Source organism: Bubalus kerabau, chromosome 16 (assembly GCF_029407905.1).
Source record: "Bubalus kerabau isolate K-KA32 ecotype Philippines breed swamp buffalo chromosome 16, PCC_UOA_SB_1v2, whole genome shotgun sequence".
NCBI lineage: Eukaryota > Metazoa > Chordata > Mammalia > Artiodactyla > Bovidae > Bubalus > Bubalus kerabau.
In genome coordinates this window covers 67487733-67511238 of record NC_073639.1, presented here as the reverse complement: position 1 = coordinate 67511238, position 23506 = coordinate 67487733, and the positions used below count along the sequence as shown (strand labels likewise).

The 23506-nt window shown below is 51.7% G+C and overlaps 1 protein-coding gene across 3 annotated transcripts; it reads right to left on the bottom strand.

Annotated features, from left to right (window-relative positions):
* Nucleotides 1-985: 985 nt before the first annotated feature.
* Nucleotides 986-23506, bottom strand: GLTP (glycolipid transfer protein). Of its 3 annotated transcripts, none has more exons than XM_055550164.1 (5): nucleotides 23243-23506; nucleotides 8504-8562; nucleotides 7421-7554; nucleotides 4412-4562; nucleotides 986-2163 (listed from the first exon to the last, which is right to left on the bottom strand). In XM_055550164.1, exons 1-5 carry the CDS (start codon nucleotides 23343-23345, stop codon nucleotides 1981-1983), a joined length of 630 nt encoding a protein of 209 aa, XP_055406139.1. In that variant the 5' UTR covers nucleotides 23346-23506; the 3' UTR covers nucleotides 986-1980. The 3 variants fall into 3 exon arrangements, with proteins under 3 accessions (XP_055406139.1, XP_055406140.1, XP_055406138.1); XM_055550165.1 differs by having other exon boundaries at nucleotides 986-2159; XM_055550163.1 differs by lacking the exon at nucleotides 986-2163 and adding an exon at nucleotides 2177-3115.

Genomic DNA, 23506 nt, shown 5'->3' with positions numbered 1-23506 from the left:
GATCTTAATGACTGGACTGCGAGGGAAGTCCCCAAAAGCTCTTTGTTATACACACACACACACACACACACACACAGAATTTTTAAAATTTGTTGGCAGAATTTTATATTCAAAGGGAAAAATCCTAAAAAGCAGTTAGAGCTTAGAAAGATCAGTGGCATTCTTCCTATCAGCAATGTTAGGAAACATCATGAAATCAGAGACAGCAAAAAACTTAGTTCAGACTTCTAACCCTTGGCCACATCAGAGGGAACCTTCCAAACTGGATATCCGACTGATTGTGCAGAAGACCCCTGAAGATGTTCCAGAGTTTTCAGAGTCAAGCTCAAATTCCTCAGTGGCATGATGTCTCACATACACACAGCCTGCTCTGGGTCAAGCCAAAAGGACATTGCCTATGAACTGGAGTGTCCCCCCTTCCTCCTCTATTGGGATCCTCACAACCCCAACTTTTCCATCGAGGTTCAGTGTGCGCCCCAATCTGTGGACTCAGGCTCCCTCTGGGCGCCGACCACTCTATATTACCTCTGCTGATTTACTGGTCCATCCTGCCCACTAGACTGTGTGTTATGCAGGATCAGGAATGAAGTAAAATATTTTCCCCCACATTTAACCCTAGTACCAGAAAAAGCACCCGCCCATGATAAAGTGCAAATAACCAATGGTTACAGGGTTGGGGAGGCAACAGGGATTGGTGGAGACTGAGGCAAAGTGAAAGTCTATCCACCCAATCGCCCCATCCAGCCAAGGGGGCAGTCACCTCTCACTTCTAGCCAGGCAGTTTGATTTCTCTAAGAAGCTAGAAATAAAGCTTTTTCTGGGACATGTCAGTTTCTCAACGTGGCAGCCAGTTCTATTTTTCAAAACCAGAAAATAGGACCCAGAGACTAAAAAGCAAGTCCTTGGCTGGTCCCCAGTTGTATCCTTTGATCCAGAAAAAACAAGGAAAAAAAAAAAAAAATCAAGAATCAAAACAGCACACCAATGTGATTCCAAAATAGAGATTTATTTATTAAGGATTATTTAGTTTCTGAATAAAAATCACCAATTGTTCCTCACTGGGTTTTTAAACATACATCAATTCTTTGTGGGTTGCTTTGGTCATCCCGACACTTTAAAAAGACAATTCTTTTTAGAGCCAGGAAGGACAGTTAAGGCAGTAAGGCGTGTTCGTGGGTTCATCCTCTCCCCCTCAAAAGAATACACATGGTAGGTAGTTGCTTAGGTTGGAAAGGCTGTCCCTGAAGAAGGTAATTATGCAGAAGAATGCAAATGCAGTCATCTACGGTTGGTTATTTGTGTCTGATAGCTTTAAAATAAGCCTCCCCTTGGTCATCAAAGGCTTGCTGGTTGGTTTCAGCTATAAAAACACTGTCTGGCAAAAGACAGTAGGAGAGGCTCTAACGACAGTGCTGGAGGCCCGGCTGTGCAAACCACTTGAGGACACACACCAGTCTGCTTTAAAAAGAAAAAAATCCCACAAGAGGGGCCCTGTATAATTTCAGATCAAACCCTCTCATGGTCCTTGAAACACTCAAAACATCATTCAGCCAGCTCCTCAGAAAGACACGTGCCTATTTTCAAAGTGACGGATCTAACACCACTTCCCCCAGAGTCATGCTTCGAATGGGGGTTGGAGGGGACCAAAAAACCCTAGGACTTGATTTATTAGAAATATTAATTGATTTTTACCACACTGAAATGAAGGCATAAAGTCAGTCTGTACTGTCATGAAATTTAAAGGAGATTCTGAAGTGTGACGGTTATTTATTGCTCCAGGAGGGCAGATCCCAAACGTGACTTTTAAAAGACCAGGGCCGGCCCCCTGTGGACCCTGGCCTGACTCAAGGCTGCTCTGGGGGCGCGCCACGGGCAGAGGGCAGCTGGCCAGCCAGATTCACAGTGATTCGGGTTTGCCTGTCCCTGCAGGGGGTCTGCGGTCCGGGCTGTGCCGTCTGGAGTACCTGCTGTGAAGCTGGCCTACACCTTGTAGTCGAGCTCAGCGTTCATCCTGGTATACATCTCGTAGATGACGTCGATGGTGGCTGTGTAATTGACCAGGAAGAGGCGGATCTTCTCCAGGCATTCCTCCTCCGTCACGTTCTGGCCCTTGGAGAGCGCTTTGAGGAAGTCGGACTTATAGGGGGCCGCGTACAGCGCTGCCTTGAGACGGGTGACAGGGGGTGGCACAGTGTTAGAGGAGGGAGAGCCCAGCCACTGGTCAGGTTCCGGGATTGAATGCCCCCAAGGTCCGCACTGGGCATGAGGTCTGTGTTGTTATTCATGGCATTGAACAGGAAAGGCCAAGTGTGATGGTGGTGGGGGGTTGTGTGTGTGTCCCTTTCTACCAGGTGAGGGACAGCAGGAAGCTTTGGGGACAGACAGACCTGGCTTCAAATTCCAGCTTCTACTGCTGACTAGCGGTGAGCCTTGAGCAAGCTACTTAGCCTCTCTGAGCCTCAGTTTCCTCATCTGTAAAATGGGGATAACAATGGCACCCACCCAACTGGGTTGCTCTTGTCAGGATTAAGGAGGTCGTGCCAAGTGCTGAGCACAGCACCAGGCACACAGTAGGTGCTCTGCGAGGATGGACCTCTTCCCTCCGGTGGGTTCCCTGCTCTGGAGAAGGTGAACAGCTTCCTCATGAGACCCACTATCTGAGGGGCCGGGCGGGGAGAGGATGGTGGATCTGTGCTGTTCCTCTTTTGACCTTCAGGGGGCGACACTTGCCTAAATTTCAGGGCTTCCCTGACAACTTGAAAAGGCCAGAGAACCAGAAATTCATAGCATTTCCGAACTAGAAGGAAAACAATGCAACCGGATAAAACAGCTTAAGACTACAAGTTTGAGAAGGTGAGGAAATTACAAATAATAACATCATTAAAAATCAAAATGGGGGGGGGGAGTGGAAGGGAGGGAGGTTTAAGAGGGAGGGTATATATGTATACTTATATCTGATTTGGCTTCCCTGATAGCTCAGTTGGTAAAGAATCCGCCTGCAATGCAGGAAACCCCAGTTCACTTCCTGGGTCCGGAAGATCCCCTGGCGAAGGGATAGGCTACCCAATCCAGTATTCTTGGGCTTCCCTTGTGGCTCAGCTGGTAAAGAATCCGCCTGCAATGCGAGAGACCTGGGTTTGGTCCCTGGGTTGAGAGGGTCCCCTGGAGAAGGGAAAGGCTACCCACTCCAGTATTCTGGCCTGGAGAATTCCATGGACTGTATAGTCCATGGGGTCGCAAAGAGTCGGACACAACTGAGCAACTTTCACTTTCATGTCTGATTCACCTTGTACAGCAGAAACTAACACACCATTTAAAGCAATTATCCTCCAATTAAAAAAAAAAAAAATCAAAATAGAAATAGCTTCAACACACCAAGCACTGTATACAGAATAATACATAGACTCTTCACAATGAGCCTGTGAGGCAGGGCCTATTTTATGTCTATTTGCAAGATGAGGATACTAAGCTCAGGAATCCTGGCTCAGGAATTTCTTACTGTGTGACCTCTAGCAAGATACTTAACGTCCGGGGCATCACTTTCCCCATCTGTGAAATGGAGCCAAGGACAGGGCCTCTCGTGAAAGTGGCCCGCCTTGAGCTAGGCATTTAGGGCACCCAGTTATGGTGGTGAGGCCTTCACAGGAGGCAAGGCTCTGGGGGGGTGGGCAGGGCTCTTGCAGTCCCTGCCCGGGATGGGTGCTATCTCCAGCCTTGCCAGGGCGGACCGATGGCCCACAGGTGCCATATTTCCTGCCTGGATTCAGTTGACGCCTGACCCTGCCTGCCCATGACCTGTGCCACGCGGGACAGAGACCCGCCCTCAGAGCCCCATTCTCTCCGCAGAGAGGATGGGCGGGCAGGGGGTGCTGTAGGAGAAAGGGGGACCAGAACAGTGTGCAGTGCACCCGTGGGCTCTCGACGCCTCTCCGGTGGGATTCTCCCATAGCTGGGCTGGTGCCAAAGGCCTGTGGTCACCATCACCCAACACAAGTCACCAAGAGCCTCGTGAGCAAGTGTCCCTTCAGCAGACACCCCCGTGGGTAGGCACAGGGGCCCTTCCTCCCCTCCCCACCCCCCTCCAGTGCCAGGGTCCCAGCTGAATCCAAGGGGCCAGTGAGGTCAGCCCACAGTCAGCCTGAGGGCCTCGTCTCTGCCCTGGTTCTTCTCATGGTCTCCCAATCGGGCCCCTCCTCAGAACCGCCACACAGCACTTAGGAAAATGCCCACCGTGCAGCAAAGGCCTCTCATCACACCAGTCTCATCCCAGACAGACGGGGGAGAGCCCCTCCTGAGCCTGGGGTGGGCAGCGCAAACACAGACACGGGCCAGGGGGGCCACAGCGACGGAGCGTGTGGCGGACAGCGAACCCCACAACCAGGGGTCCCTCTGCGCCCACGGGGTGGCTCACCTGGAAGATCTTCTGCACAATCCAGCCGTGGTACTTCTTGAGGGCCATCTCGTAGGCCTTGGTGGCATTGACGCGGATGAGGTTAGGGTGGTTCTCATCCCGCTCGCCGTCGCAGATGCTCTGGAGGAAGACCTGGATGAAGCGCAGGCCTCTGCAGCCGGAAAGGAGAGGGTGTGTCAGGGCCCAGCCCGCTCCCGCCGGCCCCGCCCACCCACCCACCGCACAGAGACCCGGATGTACCCTGACCCGGATGTACCCTGAATAAAGCACTTCCCGTGACCCCGGAATACCAAAGCGGGCAGTCGCTCAGCTGTCATGTCTACACCAGCTTCTGTGTAACGTGACACCCCACCCCCCCTCCACTTCCAGGGGATCACCTCACGTGTCGCAAGCACCTCGTCTACACCTGGCCTGGGGCTGACCCCGGCCATGACCTCTGCTGGGCTGTGAAGTCTATAGAGGGCAGGGTCTGGACGAGCTTTGCCCATTTCTATGGCCATGTGGCCATCCGTGCTTGAGTCAGGACGAAGCCAATCAATATAGTGTTGAAGCCCCAGCTCTGGTCCTCAAAGGGCTCAGGGACCACAGACCAGGGCCATGCTGAGAACACGAGCGAGTCTGATCCTGTGGGCTCCCCGCTCCCATCCCTGCCTGTGCCGTGGTCCGCATCCTCCCGTGGCCACTTGAGCCCTTCCTCTGGGGTAGGATGATGCTCCAAGAGCCAGGAGCAGGGTGTGGGTCATGGCAAGGCCACCAAGTCTAGAATCAGATCAGTGCCAGCCCTTTATTCCACATCATCTCATCTGCTCCCCTCAGTCCGTCCGGTGAGACTGAGCTCAGCTCAATCTGCCCACTTCACGGAGGGGAATACAGAGGTACTCCAAAAGCCTCAAAGGCTGAGATAAAAGTTCATATCTCAGTCTCATATCTTAGACAGTGACAGCCTGTCTCACTCCCTAACTGGGCTCCTCTGCTCCCTCCCTGCAAGGGGGTGCGGATCAGTTTGGGGGGTTCTTGGGGCAGAAACGCTTGGCCCAAGGACTGAAAAAATAAAGTTCAGCTTTATCACCTGTGAGGTGAAGGAACTCCTCCATGCTTGGATCACAACTCTCAATCACTGGGGATCAGCCTGGAGTGTGAACCACGCTCAGGTTCTAGTCCCAGCCCTGCCCTGACTGGCCACCTCTCCTGAGCCCCTGCTTCTCCCAGCCTTTATGATCCTCCCGCTGCCCAGAGCTGGAGTGAGTCTTTGTCAAGCTCCATTTTACCCCGTTGCTGATGCCCCTCCGTGGCATCCCAGGACCCCCAAGGAGGCTGGAATTCATCCTTGACCAATTCCACCTCATCTTTCCCTGCTCCCGCCTTGCATCCAGGGCCCTGGCTGGACCAGATCCTCCTGGAGGGGCAGATACTCTGTACCTCTCCTGCCCTCCCACCCCTGCAAGGCCTCTTCCTCCTGGGACCCTGCTGCTCAGTCTTGGAGATGCTAATTGGTAACCCTCCTCCAGGAAGCCCTCCCTGATTTCTCTCTGCTCCAGGTTCTGATATCCTGCTGTCGTGACCTGCCCGGCAGCCTGACCCCCTGCCTGGGCTGGACTGTGATACCCTAAGAGGGACCCTGCCTTTCCAAGCAGCATCCCACGCATCCGGCACCAGGCACAGCACACAGCAGGTGCTCATTATGTGCTCGACTTGTTGACATCCACCAGGATCTGCTCTCCCAGTCACCAGGCTCTGCCCATGTCTCCTCTGGACACAAACAACCTACTTCCTGACCTGAACGTCACTCTCTGCCTGGCTCTTCCTGAGAAACCTACAGAACCTGCCAGTGGATGGACCCGGGGGCATTCCTCATTCCAGGTGTGTGACTCTCCGGCTGACACACAAGAGTAGGGCAGCTCAGTGTGGACAAGTCATAAAATAGGCCATAAGGGTGTTAGTTACAGCCCACCTACCCACTGATGCCCACACTGACTACATCCTCCAGGGAGCAGACTCTTCCTGTTCCATTTCACCAAAGAAGTACACAGAGAGTGTGGGGTGAGGATTAGCTTCTGGGGATGGGGATCCAGGGAAAGTGCGACTTTCCTGGCTCCTGACTCCAGGCCCCAGAGAAGGGGCAATGTTGGGAACATCAGTGGGGCAGAGAATGGGTCCCTGGCTTCGTAGCTGCTGCCAGGGACTGTGGAGTCTGCATAGCTGAGGGAATCCAGGAGCTGGCAGAGAGCAGCATGAGCTCAGCAAGCGAGCTGCCTGGCCTCTCTGAGCCTCAGCGGCTTCGTCCGTAAGATGGAATGACTATCTGCGGTTCCAAGTATGTGCCACGAGGACAGTGCGTAACATGGTCACAGGCACTGTCAACTAACTCTAGGGTGAGACCATCTGAGTTCAAGTCCCATATCGGGGTGCCCTGCCCCCACCCCACAGGTCGAATTTATGTGAATTAGAGTTCTTTCTTCTCTGGATGCTGTGGTTCTGTCAATAAGCTGTCATAACATACAAATTTGCCATGTGCGTGATGTGACTGGCTGGTTGTAGTCAGGACGTCTTTGTGCAGTGCGCAACCTGCGCAAGTGCTCAGCCACTCTGTCCCAGCCCTGGCCCTGTGCCCTGAGCCCATGAATTGCCCCCCAGAAGCCACCAGCATCCTCCTCTAGGACATGGGGATATATGGGGACGATCATACCTAACGCACAGCACATAAAATATGATCAGGTGTCTAAAGAGCTTAGCACAGTGGCCGGAGTATCTGTGGGTTTGTTACGCCTCTGGTGAGGCTGGAACCAGCAAGGAAATGTCACCATCAGGCAGAACTTGGCCCCCAGGGTGCTTTTTCTCTGTCACTAAGTAGCACTGCACAAGAAGAACGCCTATGTGGAAGACGGACGTGCCCGTCTGCCCCGTCAGAGTGGACGCCCTGGGGCAGTGGCGGGGTTGGCTGTCCGTCCTCTGCAGGGCAGGCCCCTGGCCCCCTGGTCACACAAACACCCCGCCACCCAAGCCCATCACCTCTTCAGCCACATCAGTGCCAGCGTGGCCCCCACTTTGGGCCACTCGGCCCCATACATCTCCTTCTCCACCTCCAGGATGTTCTGCAGGGTCCGGAACTTGGTCGGGTTGGTGTCATAGACAGCTTTGATTTTCTGGAACAGAGCACACAGGGTTTCCCCCTGGGGAAGGCTGCCTCCATAGCTGCCACCCCACCAGAGCCTCGCTGTCCTGCCAGGACCGGCATGGGGGCTGGTCGCGACAGTAGTAACCCCCAGGCCGTCTGCATTCACTGGATGCACGCGGTGCTTCACAGCCACAGCCTTCTCTAATCCCCACAGCAACCCTGACGTGCCTGCCGTCGTGCCAATTACAGATGAGGAAGCAGGCTCAGAGAGGTGAAGTGATGTGCTTAGGGTCACACAGCTGGTGCAGGTAGGAACGGGTTCCAGCCCTGACCAGATCCCAGAGTCCACGTTCTCCAACCACTACTGACAGCACCTTGAACCCCAAGTATCGGAAGTTTCGCTTCTGTGGACAAACACAAGTAGGTCCTTAGGATTCAGAGATGTCCAACAGGAAGAAGGCTCCTGAGTCAGAGGCAGGAAGTTTGGATGTGAATCCCACCTCTGCCACTTCCTTGCTGTGAGTCCCTCAACAGCTCTGGGCCTCAGTTTCCCTGTCTGTAAAATGGGGATAATGACACAGCCCCGGCCTCATGGTGGGTCCTTGCTGGGGGGGCGGTCAGCGGTTGGGGGATGCCATGGGGAGCTCTAAGGATTGAGGAAGGGAAGGGCTGGGTCAGTGCAACTGTGGACCCTGGAGTTTATTTTTTGTTTGGTGGAGTGAATCCAAGTACCAGCCAGGTCCTTCTCAGGTCAGCCCTCCAGACTGTGAATCATAGTTTGGCTGTGACTGGATGGCATGACTGCAAGGAGAACCAAGAACCTGGAGCCTTGAGTCAGAGGAGCTGGGGGCCAGGCCTGTTTTCTACGTCTCCTGTTCCTTAGCCTGGGGAGCTTGCAGTGGGTAGCAGGGCAGTGGTAACCAGGGTGGGATTAGAATCCTGATCTGGGTACTGGGGCTGCCAGGCCAAGTACATACGGTGATGTTGCCACTTATGTCCGCCTTGATAGGAGTAAACACTGGGGAACCGAGGCAATCTGGGGACAAAACAAGAAGAGAGATGTTAGAATCCCAACAAGGGTGATATTCAGGACCGCCATGGGACAGGGGGAAAGGTCACTTGATGTGTTTAAGGAAAGAACTGTTTGTAGGTGTTAAAACAGTTCGTGGGCAAGTAAATTTGGAGTCCTGGGCTCCAAGTGAGACTGGTTGCTTACTGCAGGACTTGTCAGAGCCTTTAAAATACAACCAGATTCTCTAAGGGGCAAATGCTTTTTCCACAGCACCCCTCATCCTAGGATAAAAAGTTCTGTATCTGCACCATCTAATATGGGCCACATGTGACTACTGAGCACTTCAAATGTGGTGTGATCAAGGCACTCAATTTGTAATTTTATTAACTTTCATTCATTTAAATGTAATACCCACAAGTGGCCAGTAGCTACCATATTGGACAGTACAGTGTAGAGCATCTCGCAAAACTAACACTGAGAAACCATCTTGGCCAACAAGGCGGATGGCTGCTAACAAACCAGCTGGCCAGGAAGCAGCTCGAGAAATCTTGGTCCGTGGGAGAAGAGGGGCCAGATTTATGAAAGATAACCTTCTTATTCACCAGCTTCTAAGGCAGAAGTGAGCTGGTGACCCAGAGGCCCCCCGGTCCTGAGACTCTGCGTAGGAGCCTGGGAGAAGCCACCAGCAGGGGGACCCCCGTCACTTAACAGAGCTTCATGAACTGGGGTTGCACACCTGCTCTGCAGACACTGGCAGTCGGGGCTTGGGAGTATCCCTTCTGCTCCCTGAGCCTGTTTTCCCATCCAGCAAGTGGGCCAACAGAGGTGGTTGGAGCTGCTACGAGGATGACTTGAAACCACCCACTTCTGAGACATACTTTGTTCATCTCTGACATCCAAATGCTCTCCCTTGGAGGCAGTGTTCCTTTCTTGGTGGTTCACAAAACAACAGAGCACCTTAAAATAGGTGGCGCCTTGGAGCTGATGAAATATGGACCAAGAAACTGGCAGTGCCTGGAACTCAGGGCTCCCTGGGAAATATAAGCAGTCTACGGCCTGTTTCTCCTCCTTTCCCACCTCTGTGACCTCCCCAGCAGGCCATCATGGGGACCAGAGACAGCCCACGGGTCAGAGCTCCCTGCTGAGGGCTGGGCATGGAGGGAACAGACAGGGAAGGGCCGGGTCTCTCCTGAGCAGACTCAACAAGGACTTCAGCCTCAGAGCCTGAATTCAGCTGTGCTTCCCTGCCACCTCTGAGCATCCTCGATACAGAGCCCAGGGGGCAAAGACACCTGAGCAGGCCACAAGTGGGTACCAAAACCTATGGCGGGGAAACCCCCCCGCCAGCTTCCCCTTGTCCTCAGGCCAGGCAGGGGCTTCGGGCACGCACCAGCCGGCTGCACAGGGGCGGAGGACTGGAGGAGGGCCACCTGTGGGCTGAATTCCACCCAAGGTGACCCGGCACACCTGGCCAGCCATCTGGAACATTCTAACTGCATCTGTTAAGAGAGGTGCATTGAGGAAACAGCACTGGATGTTTTACATGAAAAAGCCCCCAACCCCATAGAAAGGAGGTCAGGTAGGAATCCAGACAGACTGGGTTTGAATCCAGGTAAGCAAGTCTCCTGCCTGGGCTCCATGTAACTTAGTTTCCTCACATGGCAAATGGGGCAGCATGCGTACATACTAAGTCGCTTCAGTCATGTCTGACTCTTTGCTACCCCATGGGCTGTAGCCCGCCAGGCTCCTCTGTCCCTGGGATTCTCTGGCAAGAATTCTCCTGGAGTGGGTTGCCATGCCCTCCTCCAGGGGATCTTCCTGACCCAGGGATTGAACCTGCGTCTCTTACATCTCCTGCATTGGCAGGCAGGCTCTTTACCACCCGTGCCACCTGTACTTATTTCATAGGGTTGTGGTGGGGATTGAAATCCAAACACTGAACACATTTGCAGAGTGCCCGGAACAGCAACCCTCAGTAAATGAACTCTGACCGTCTTTATGACTTTGGGACACGACTAGGGCTAGGCTCCGCACTCCAGCAAACATCACCCAGGCTTGGAAGTCACCAGGTCCTCCAGGGCCTCTGCTGAGTGGGCACACAGGGCCCGAGCCCCTGGCCACCTCTACTCTCCTGACTCCCAACTGAGGCCCCCTTGGGGCCCGAGTAGCCACATGGCCCAACTGCAGGCTCCCGGGTACAAGATCCTCAGGCTGGAAAAACCGTCCTCTCAGCTTGCCAGCCTGTCTCCCACTCCTGTGGGGTCACATCTCCCTTCCCAGACGGCGGCAGGAGCTGCTCTGGGGTGCCAGGAGTGGGTGCAGACATCCTGTCCCACCAGATCCTGCCAAGGGCGTTAATGCAGTAATGACTCCACCCATGGTTTCATCCTCCCTGATGTATCGCTGGCCTCATCCTGCAAGGCCAACCTGGGAAGCCTGTGCAATTTGCTAGTCCTGCACCGTGTTCTCCGCCGGGACACTTGCCACGACTCCCCCGAAGCATGATGATGCACAGTAATAATGCAGAGAACTTCCTATGGTCCAGTGGTTAGGGCTCAGTGCTTTCACTGCCCAGGGCGCGGGTTCAATCCCTGGTCAGGGAACAAAGATCCCACACGCCAAGTGGAATGGCCAAAAAATAAAAAGAAACCTCAAGAAAAAAAAATAATGCAAGACAGTCAAGACTCTCCAGCACTAGTGACTCTTTCCCTCTTGACTGTGTAGCCAAGGGTTGCCAATTCCGAGTCTCACAGGGGCCATGCAGGTGCCATGGACAGGCTTTCTGGGGACTGGCAAAACTCTTCCAAAGGCATGATCATGGCTTCACCTCCTCGTCTTTCAAAAATACATGGTGCCCAAAGACATGAGGCGGGTTGACAGATGGACAGAGAGGTGGACAGACAGGTACAGTCAGATATAAATGGTAGAATCTAGATGGTGGCTACGTGAATAGCTGCTGTGAAATTCTTTCAATTTCGTTATATGTTTGAAATTTTTCATATAAAAAACTGGAAGAGAACGTCAGGCTTTTTTTTCCTGCTCATAAAAGTCGGACTCCTTCCTTCCACTTTTTCTCCAAGTTCACTGCACTGCTACCTTCACTGCGGTTCCACGTGTAAGTCTGTCTTCCGTCCACCCCACCCTGAGCTCTGAGAGGGCAGAGACCAGGTGGTCTTAGTCCCCTGCTCTGCTCCCCACCCCTGCAGCCAGCAGCATGAACAAGGGGGCAGATAGTGGGAAACATGAATCGAGAGGCACCCCACTGTGCTTTTTCCAGCCACATTCTTGTAGGGCAGACTGACCCAACGCATGGGTCTGAGGACCCACACGACTAAGATGGCAGAGGCCATGGGAAGGGGCTTGGCCTCGGTTTCCCCGTCTGTAAAGGGACCATCTCTGGGCGGCTGCTGTGATGGGGGGTGGGGGAGGCATGCCAAGTCAGGGCTCAGAGCCTGGCCGTGATTTGATTACCACTGCGGGCTGATTTTCGAGTAATGCCATCCTGCGTGGAGATGTGGAACTACGGTTTGGCGATCATCAGCCACATGTGGGTGGCTTACCAGCTTCTCACAGTGACTCAGGTCAGTCGACAGGCATTTTAGAGACGCAGAGAGTAACATTCGGTTTCCCTGGCTCTGGAAATGGCTTCTGTGTGGTTCTGAGTGTCCTCCCTACCCCCAGATGGCGGGGAGAAAGGCTGTCTCATCTTCTCCTGACACCACGTGGGGCCCGAGGTCATCGTGATCAGCAGGAGCCGGCCCCAAGGCAGCTGCTCTTGCAGGTCGTGGCAACTGTGCAGAGACCAGGCTTCTGCTCAATGAGGGGTGGGATGTGGGGCCTGGATGGACTTCTGGAGCCGGAAGGGAGCAGAAGGAGAGAGGGGCAAAGCAGGGCTGGGAGATGGCCCCCAGGAGAGGGGGGTGGTGTGTATATATAGAAGCCCACACAGGAGTCGGGTCGGCAGCATCTGGACCGCCTGTGATCAGAGGAGGAGCAGTGTAGAGCTACGCAGCCTTGGTCCTGAGTTCAGACCTCAGATCTGGCATCACTCTGGACAAGTAACTTAACCGCTCTGGGCTCAGGCCCCTCCCTTTCCAGAGCCCCAAGGTGCTGGGCAAACAGGAGGCACTCCAGGTGACCTGACGCCGGCCTCCACACGCCCTGTGGAAGGCTCTGGGCTGCTGTTTGCTTTGGCTTAGCCTGATGCCAGCGGGCTCTGAAACGCCTCGTGACGGTGCAGGGTCACCTGGTGAGAGCCAGGCACTCACACACAATTCCAGACCCGAGGCTGGTACCAGCATCCCCTCTAGCCTTTCTTTCTAGGACGTTTCCATCTGTGTGTGTGAGCTCGGCAAAAGCGAGAGGACTCTGACCGCAAAACCGAAAATGATTTTGACCCCTGAGCACTCGGTGGCCTGCGAGCTGAAACTCACGCCGGCCCTGCTCTGGACACGACGTATTTCTTTTCAGGCCACCCAGTTTTACCTTTCATACAGAATACAATCCTGCCTCAAAATTACCTTTCTAGTTTTACCTGTTTTGCAGTTATCCCAAACTTGTTTTTCATTATTGTCAGCCAATGGGCTCTTTAGAATGGCACCCGGAACCTGCCAGAAGAGAGGGAGCGGGCTTGGGTGGCTTTCTAGTTTATCGTCTCACATCCAGAGTAAAAAGAAGCCATCTCAAAAACAAGAGAAAAAATCAAGTACATTCCCACCATCTTACTTCATAAAGGGTCACAGATTCTAAACACAGTCAAGCCTTACCTTGGTCACCGGGAACACGTGGCAAATGGCCCCTTCTCTTTAGACTTTTCCTAAGCATGCCACTCGGAGAAGGAGATGGCACCCCACTCCAGTACTCTTGCCTGGAGAATCCCAGGGATGGGGGAGCCTGGTGGGCTGCCGTCTCTGGGGTCGCACAGAGTCGGACACAACTGAAGCGACTTAGCAGGAGCAGCAGCAGCAAGCATGCTACTCAACCCAAAAGGCATAACAAAAAGGCCAATAAGTCTGATTACAAACCCAAAAACCTTCTATATGGGATTGGGTGGGCATGGGAGGAAATCCCATCACCAATCAAAGCCAAACAGCAAACTGATTGGGAGAGGGGGTGACCCATGTAACAAATGTCATAGACCAAAGACTATTATCCCTAATATGTAAAGAGCTCTAACAAATTAATAAGAAATAACCTCCTTATAGAAAAATGGACAATTAAAAGACATTTAATCTCAATAATGGAAAATAAAGCAGTGAAATATTTTCCATCCACCAAATTTGATGAATGTACCAACTTTCTCTCTAGTTCAGCTATCCTGGATGGAACTTATCCAAACGTATGACAAATGTCCCTGAATTTGTACAGCAAGCCATTTGCAGTGTACTAAACAGGGCCATCATCAAAAATAGGAATTATGATAAAGATGTGACCCAGTGATATCAGAGGCCCCCTCAACTGTTCCCTAAATGGGTCTACATGGTATGCTTCCAGGGTTTTAGGACAGCGTTATGTAGGTGTTTTTTTTTTTTTGCTGTGCCCTGTGGCATGTGAAATCTTAGTTCCCTAACCAGGGATGGAACCCATGCCCACTGCAGTGGCAGTGGAGAGTCCTAGCCACAGGGCTGCCAGGAAAGTCCCCAGCTTTGTGTAGTTTTAAAAAAATTCCTCTTGCTTTCTGGGCAGTGCTTTGATTCTGCGAGATACTGGGAGAACAAACAGCCAACTCTGTCAGCATCACCGACAAAATAAGAGGAAGCAGACACCCAGCAACATTCTGTGACCTTCTGCCCGGGTCTCTGCCATAGTTCAGACAGTTGAGGTTGTCCAGAGAGCAGAACTCCCCATAAGCCAGCAGTCACCATGTGCCGCACAGAATCACATTCGTTTCCTGTTTTTCTGGCCTCCATGTAGTTGGAAAGCACCTGCTGTTATGCTCCGAGCAAGCCCCCAGCACATATTTGGAAATTTCCATCCAAGCTGCCCCCTCTACGCCTGCCTCTCCAGGCAACCATCTCTTCCAGTAGGTGATGCTGTCAACACTGGGCCACAAGGTGACCGAATAGCCCCCACCCTCTCATTTCATCTCAGGAATAATTTTCACTCAAGAACAAAAAGCATTCTGCTTTTAAGACGCACACCTTCACTTTCAGCCTGTGTGGTTCGGTGTGGGAAATCCGGGCCCAACCCGTAAATATTCATTTGAAAAAGGAAGAACAGGGTGCCTGTGTCAGGATGCTAGGGGCCTGGTTTGGGAGGTTCTATTTCAAACTCAATTTTTTTTTTTTTTTTCAATAGCTGGATAGTAAGGTTTCTCTGTTAATCACATGGGACAGATTAACTTTACAGATCCTAGGTTACAAGGATCATAATGGGAGGCACTCAAATTACAGCTGATGGAGATGAATCATTTATTAATCCCATGGTACGTGGGGTGTGCATGTGTGGTGACTCAGTCTGCAGTTAGGCCTATTTTGAAGCATAAGAGCCCGAGAATGCCCACCTTTCAAAAACTAGTTCCCACTCTAACTTCTATCTAAGAGGAAAAAATGTTTACCAAATGGTACTTTTAAAAATCACCCCTGGGACTTCCCTGGTGGTCCAATGGCTAAGACTCTGTGCTCCCAGTACAGGGGGCCCAGGTTCGATCCCTGGTCAGGAAACTAGATCCTGCATGCTGCAACTAAGACTGAGTACAGCCAAATAAATAAAAGAAATTTTAGAATACTTTTTAAAATTAAAAAAACAAAAATAAATAAAAATCAGCCCCGTGACATGCCAACTCTCTTTATCCACAATTGTCCCCTTTGGCAAAAACCAGCCAGCAATTGGGAATGCAAATGGGAAAATGAGTTCTCTTACTTGCTGTGTGGCCTGGGAGAAATCAGTTAACCTCTCTGAGCTGCAGTTTCCACATTTGTAAAATGAGGTTAATAACAGACCCCACCTTATAGAGCTGTTGCAAGGCTTAAATGAGGTTGTAGAAATAAAGGGTTAGCATAATTTCTGGCTCAGTGTTTTAAAAGTTCTTCTTTATGATTATAATAATTGTCATCATACATTATAGCATCATTCTTTAGGAAAGAAATCCAGGCAAGAATGATTCCAATGATTAAGATGTCAAAAAGGGAATTCCCTCGTGGTCCAGTGGTTGGGATTCACTGCTGAGGGCCTGGGCTCGATCTTTAGCTGGGAAACTAAGATCCCACAGGCACGACAAAAAAAAAAAAAAAAAAAGAGAAAGAGATGAAGACAGGGAGGACAGAGAAGTAGAGAAAGGTGTGGATATGGATAAAATCAGCAGGAACTTTCCAGTTATAAACTAAGGACCGCGCGCTCCTGACCATTACAGCCTGAGGTCTCAGCAGGGAGTGGTGAAGGGAAGGTGGCCTAACAGCAGTGCAGAAAATGAATCATTTCTGAGCCAGAGGAAGTGAGCTGGCCACAGAACTGCAGATGGAGAGAAGAGGTTTTATAGGACCCTGGGGAGCGCTGATCCATTGTAAGGACTTGTAAAGGCTCAGATACAGTTAACACAATAACAATTTTGGGGGGAAAAAAAGCCCTGATACAAGTAACTCGGTAAGAATGTAACACAAGTAGTTAACATCCATCCAGGCCCTTTTAAAACTGAAACAATGCAACCTAAGACCAGAACTCAACATTGCTATTCTAACAAGCTCATTGAAATGAGCACACTGTCAATGCCAGATGGGAACTGCCAGCATTTCCCCTCCCCCACAACAGCTCTAAAAGGTCCTTTCTGCTCTGAAAGACTTGTTTGCAGAGCTGGCCCCCTACAAAGCCCTTCCTCGTTACCTGACTTGGTCACCTCCCTTCACCACTCTGAGCCTCAGTCTCCTCTTCTGTAAAGTGGTGCCCATTCCTCCTAATTCATAAGGTCGTGAGGAGGAGGATTGGAAATGAGAGATCGGCTTGTTCAATGCTGAAGCACATGGAAGTCACTCAAAACATGGGTTACGCTAGCTATGGGGTCAGGCGTTATACCTTACAAAGCCGCTGTCACGCATTCTTTCCATTCCCTTTCAAGTTACCCATTGGCTGGGCACCGATGCTCTGCCAGGCACGTTGCTGGGGCCTGGGACACGATTCACAATGGGGCACTGTTCCTGCAACCAGCCCTACGCAGTGGACATCCCACAGATGAGGAACGAGGTGGGGGCTGGACAAGCTCGCAGGGGACAGAGCGGATGTCTGGGTCTTTTCCCTCTGGCTTCTCCATCTTCTTCCCTCCAGGAGCAGAGGCCAGACCTCCATCCTTGACCTCAGGGCTGGACTTTTCTGAACCCAGAGGATCAAGAAGATCTCCTTTTCGCTAGAGGAACAAAGGTGGTGGACACCACTGGTCTGTGCTCTGAGCTGGCCTTTGGATGTTATAAATGAGAGTTGCTTTAGCAGCCAGGCTGCTCAGCTGGCCCCTAGCCCTGGCAGCTAGTCACCAAGAGCCCAAGGAAGCTTCTTTTTTCAAGAACCTTGTTGCCCAAGGGCAGTGTGGCAAGAGGTGCAGATTCTCAGGCTTTTCCAGAGGCTGTCTACCCCACCTGTGAAAAAAGGTGGAGAGATTCTCGCATTGGACGCCAACATCATCTGGGGGAGTTAGCCTCCACCAGCCCCCCTGGAGGCCTAGCTTCCCCCTTTTACAGTCGGGGCTGCAGGCTTAGAGAGGGGAAGCTCCTGGGTGAGGACACACAGCTGGGACACCGTGGAACCGGCATTCAAGCTCAGGCTGGCTCTGCTTGATACCAGTTTCCATCTATATGCGGAGTACATCATGAGAAACGCTGGCCTGGAAGAAGCACAAGCTGGAATCAAGATTGCCAAGAGAAATATCAATAACCTCAGATATGCAGATGACACCACCCTTATGGCAGAAAGTGAAGAGGAACTAAAAAGCCTCTTGATGAAGGTGAAAGAGGAGAGTGAAAAAGTTGGCTTAAAACTCAACATTCAGAAAACGAAGATCATGGCACCTGGTCCAATCACTTCAGGGAAATAGATGGGGAAAGAGTGGAAACAGTGTCAGACTTTATTCTTTTGGGCTCCAAAATCACTGCAGATGGTGACTGCAACCATGAAATTAAAAGATGCTTACTCCTTGGAAGAAAAGTTACGACCAACCTAGATAGCATATTGAAAAGCAGAGACATTACTTTGCCAACAAAGGTCCATCTAGTCAAGGCTATGGTTTTTCCAGTGGTCATGTATGGATGTGAGAGTTGGACTGTGAAGAAAGCTGAGCACCGAAGAATTGATGCTTTTGAACTGTGGTGTTGGAGAAGACTCTTGAGAGTCCAAGGGACTCCAACCAGTCCATTGTGAAGGAGATCAGCCCTGGGATTTCTTTGGAAGGAATGATGCTAAAGCTGAAACTCCAGTACTTTGGCCACCTCATGTGAAGAGTTGACTCATTGGAAAAGACTCTGATGCTGGGAGGGATTGGGGGCAGGAGAAGGGGACGACAGAGGATGAGATGGCTGGATGGCATCACTGACTCTATGGACGTGAGTCTGGGTGAACTCCGGGGGTTGATGATGGACAGGGAGGCCTGGCGTGCTGCAATTCATGGGGTTGAAAAGAGTCGGACACAACTGAGCGACTGAACTGAACTGAGAGACTCCCATTCAGGGACTTCAGCCAACAATAAACCCGGGTTCAAAGCTACTTCTCTCTAAGCCTCCCAAGCAGCCAACACACGAACAGGTTAACACACGGGGCCAGAGGCAGCCCTCTGTTTAGGTGTTGCTCGGCTCTAATCTGGGCCAGGTGAGCTCACGAGTGGGTCTCACCAACACACAGGAGATGCTTCTCAAGGTTAATAAGACCTCACTCCCTACTTGCAAATACACCTCCAATGGATGAGAGGAGTCAGCAGGCTGGTTCAGTTCAAAGTTGCAAAACCGGGGTTGGGGTGAGTGGGGGAACTTGGGGAGTGAGAGGGAGGTCCGAGAGAGAGGATATGTCTACACACATAGCTGACTCACTTGGTTATACAGCAGAAACTAACACAACATCGTAAAGCAACTATGTTGTAGTTTTGTGGCTCAGTTATGTCCGACTCGTTTGCAACCCTATGGACCCTGCCAGGCTCCTCTGTCCATGGCATTTCTCAGGCAAGAAATACTGGAGTAGAGTGGGTTTCCATTTCCTTTTCTGGGGTCTTCCCCATCCAGGGATGGAACCTGTGTCTCCTGTGTTACAAGCAGATTCCTTACCACTGAACCACCTGGGAAGCAACTATACCTCAAAAAAAAAAATTTTTTTTTTTAATTTGCAAAACCCGTTGCCTTAAGTGGCTGTAGTATAAGCGGAACCCATCCAGGTGAAAGGAAGGTGATGGGCTGGAGAGGAGTGGTGCCCCAGGCAGTGAGACTCTGATGCAGGTATAGAGCCAGAAGCGAGTGATGTCATGGTACCATCTCTGGGGCTGCAAGCCATTCAAAAAGGCTACAGCATGGATTTCAAGTTGGGGTAATAGGGAGCCACTGCAGCTTCTAGACAAAGAGTGACAAAACTAAATTATAACCAGGTCTCTCCCTTCGCCTCTCTCTCCCTCCATTTCCCACCCTTCAATTGCAAATGCTCTGGAATGGTTGTGTAATCGACCGTAAAAGCTGAGAGGGTAGGGCCTCACAGAAGTCAACTGCAAACTGATCAGTGGTGAGATCCAATTACTGGGTCAAGGTGGAGAAAGAAGATGGACAAAGGGTTGTTGACCTCTAGGTGGACACAGCAAAACCTATCCGGCTTGGGAGACTCAGACCAGAGATACAGAAGAACGAGCCCATGATACAGGTGCTCTGAACCACACATGACCTGCAGCCCCAAAGAATCAGCATTCATCAAGCCCAACCAATTCTGTCCCAAACCACACCCAATGAAGCATTAAGAAATGTGACTGCGCTAAACACATATAAAGCCTTCACCTGCTTCGAGCCAGCAATTTCCCTTCAAAAAATTAGAAATAACCAAAGAAGTATGCAAAGAAATATACATAAGAATGTTCACTGTAGCATGGTTTACTAGAGAAAAAAAAGAAACAATGTGAATATCCAACACCAGGGGCCTGGTTAGTTTATGGCTACATTCAAACAACAAAATTCTAAGTAGCTCTGGAAAATGATGGTTGACATGGAAAGCTGGTTATACTATATGGTTGGGTTAAAAAAAAAAAGCAGTTTATCCTTTTTCCCTTAAAGTTGGATAAAGAGACAAATGGGTCTGAAAGGAAAATAGTCTGAAATGTCACCGATTTCTCTTAAAAAAAAAAACAACAACGGGACTTTTCTGGTGATCTGGTGGTTTCCTGGTGGTCCAGTGGATAAGAATCCTGTGGCTCAGCTGGTAAAGAATCCACCTGCAATGCAGGAGACCTGGGTTTGATCCCTGGGTTGGGAAGATCCCCTGAAGGAGAGCATAGCAACCCACTTCAGTATTCTGGCCTGGAGAATTCCATGGACCATATAGTCCATGGGGTTGCAAAGAGTCGAACACAACTGAGCGACTTTGACCATACATTGAATGCAGAAGACACAGATTCAATCCCCGGTCCTGGAACTAAAGTCCCCTAGGCCGAGAAGCAACCAAGCACACGTGCCCAGTGCAGCCAAATAAATTAAGGGTTTTTAAAATAACAACAAAAAACTCTGCCTCAAAAAGCCGTGAAAGGATTAAGTGAACTCATCTACATAGTCTGCTTAGCATGGAGTAAATGCTCAATAAAAAATGGCATTATTTATTTATTTTGGCAGATTTTTAATTTATCATTTCTTCTTGACCAATTTTTCCTCTGAGAAACAGATCTTCCTTAAAGAAATAAATACTTTTTAAAAACACTGCTCTTAGCCCTCTGCTCTATTCATATCAAGATCGGAAGCTCTCAACTGGGGGTGACTGTTTCTCTGCAGGTATTTTTGGTTGTTACAACTTGGAGAAATGGGATGCTGCTGGCATCTGGCAGAGAGAGGCCAGGGATGCCACTGAACATCTTACAAAGCACAGGACAACCGCCCCTCCCCTCCCCGCCCCCCGCCACTCCAAAGAATGGCCCAGCCCCGAATGTCAGCAATGTCATGGTGGAGAAACCCTGCTTTGGAAGGAACTGCCACAATGCCATTCAGACTTCTTGAGTTCAAACTTCAGACCTGCTCCATGCCAGAGACACACACGGCACCCAGATCACAAATCACCCAAGGGGCCAGACATTCCCAAGCCCTGGACAAAGCCCATGTTTCAGAGCAGATGGGCCGATCTCCATCAACCCCGGTGTGCCAGGGGAAAGCCACTGGTGGGAGCATCCTCCCCAAACTTCAACCCTCGGGAGGAACCCTCCCCCGAGAAAAGCCTTAATGCTTCAGAACGGATCATCACGTTTTTCAAACAGTGCTAAGAATTATCCTCTGTGGGCCGACCCACTGAGGCTTCTGTATAAATGGCGGCTCTGTCAACAGATGTGACGGCCCACAGCGCCCAGTTCGCAGCAAAGACAAGTGTCTTTTGAGATCAGGGAAGGGGGAGGGGACGTTCTCCTACCCACGCACCAGCTCACCACCGGCTCCAGCCACCACCACCCACCCCTTTTCCCGTAAAACTGGCCCGATACTTGCATCAAGTGAAGGCGGCCCCGAACGCAGAAACTGATGGACAACCTTGCTGAAGATGCAGGAGGAAAAGGCCACAGAACTTAGCTTGGGGGTTTCTCCACCTTGAGAGACAGCTGACATTTGGGGCTGGCTCAGTTCTTTGTGGTTGGGGTCTGTGTTGTGCCCTGGAGGGTGTTTACCAGCATCCCTGACTTCCAGCTGCCAGTACCATCTCCCTGTGCCCCTTACCCACTGCCCCCCCAGGATGTGACAACCAAAAATGTCTCCAGATACTGCCCGTTGTCCCCTGAGGGGGCAAAACTGTTTGAGTTGAGAAGGACTAGATTAAACAGACTCTGAATCCTTATTCAGAGCAAATATTCATAGAACTAAAAGAGGAGGGAAAAACCCATCACAAAAACCAACAGTTCCTCAATGCTAAAATCAGACAGTTCCCAAGCTCCTGCCTGGAGATTTAGCATTATCTCAACATGGAGATACCGATATTAAGAATATTCTGTACATTTAAGTGCTGACTGAGCACCTACTGTGCACCAGACATTGTTCTGAGTATCAGGGATGCAACAGTAGACGTAAAAGACCCAGGTCTGAGAATCGTACAAACCAGGCAAAGGCACTCACTCAAACACTCACTAATCAATCATCTACGCTATGAAGGAACCAAAACTGAACTCAGGAACTTGTATAACAACCACGCCCCCAACAGCTAGGCATTTAAAGGCCTCGGAACCTTACACACTCCATCTCATTTAGTCCTTGCCACTAGCCTCAGAGATCAGCATGCCCATTTCACAGATGGAGACACTGAGGCAAAGGGTGGAGGAAGAGAACAGGGATGTGACTTCATGTAGCCACAACCACCCCAGAGCCCACAGCACTGTAGCAACTACTGCCCACTGGGAGCCCTGATCACCCTCCGGGGGACAGGGAGTGACTGCCCTGGGTGCCACCATCCCTTTAGTCCAAGTTAGTGTCAGCTTCTGTCAGTCTGCAGGTTTCTGCTGGACTCTGCCCTGGGGACTGGTCTCTTCCAGCCAGGCCACCAAGTAAACCAGCAGGGCGGGGTTTTGGGAAAGCCCACATGGAAGAGGAGAAAGCAGAGCTCAGGTTGCATTCTTTCCTGGAGACCAGCAAGGCAAAGGGCAGGGCCCTACTGTCTTCTGTTTCCCATTTTCCACCCAGGGTGTGGGCTGAGTTGGAGGACGGGAGAAACGAGGGTCTGCAACTGGCTTAGGGCCGCCTCCCAGTGTTCCTGCGACCTCCCAGGGCATGACAGATGGGGGAGGGGACTTTTTCTTTTGGACCCCACCCCAAGCACCCAGTGTCTGATGTCACCCCACAAAGCAGGTCCCCTGGTCTCGACCCCTGCTCCAAACGGAGGGGAAAGTTTAGGTGGTTCTCCCCAAAAAGGGGGCCCGAGAGTTTTGCAACTCCATTTCCAAAAACCCCCTCCTCACTTTGCCAGGCTTTCTGCCCCTGGAGTGGGGGTGGGGGGTGGGGTCTTGGACTTGGAATTATGAGGAAAAGAAGGGTTCACACCGTCCCACGAGGGAGAGGATGGGAGAATTTACAGAAAAGAGGGGTTTATCAAATGAGGGTTTCATTTTAAAGTGAGAGAGTTGGGAGCCATTCAGAAGAGGAAGAACGGGAGGATGGGGTGTGGGATGAAAGACCTGGGTGGTGGGGGACGGTGGGACGCTTTGGGGGAGACGGAGGACTGCAGAACTGGGGACGTGGTAGAGTAGGGGTGTTCGTGGGGAGATGGACGTTTGGGGAGCACAAGCGGGTGGAGATCTGCGGGCATCTGATGGATGAAGTGTCTGGGGAGACAGAGGATTTGGGGATGTCCGGGAAAAGATGAGGATGTGACATGTTCTGGGGAGAGAGGATCTGGGAGCAGTCTGGGATAGGGGAAATCTAGGGTGCTTGCAGAAAAAGGGGCTCTTTGGTGCCTGGGGAAGTAGAATCTGGGGTGTCCACGGAAGGGCTGGTTTGGGGATATTTGAGAGAAGAAGGAAGCGGGTGCATCTGGGAGCGCCCTGGGGCAGGGCTCCCGGCCAGTTCCCCCTTTCACCCCGGCTCACCGAAGAAGGGCGGCAGGTGGGACACCGCCTCCAGGAAGGGCCCCGTCTCGATCTGCTTGTCCGCAGGCAGGGGCCTCAGCAGGTGCTCCGCCAGCAGCGCCATTTCGGGGTCGAGGCCCGCGGTGATGCCCCAGCCCGCGCCGCGGGCGTCCACGCCGCCCCCCGGGCCGCCGCCGTCAGCGCCGGGGCCGTCACTGCCGCCCTCAGCAGCCTCCGGGGACGCCAGCGTCGCCACTTCCGCCCGCGCTGCGCCCGCGTAGCCGA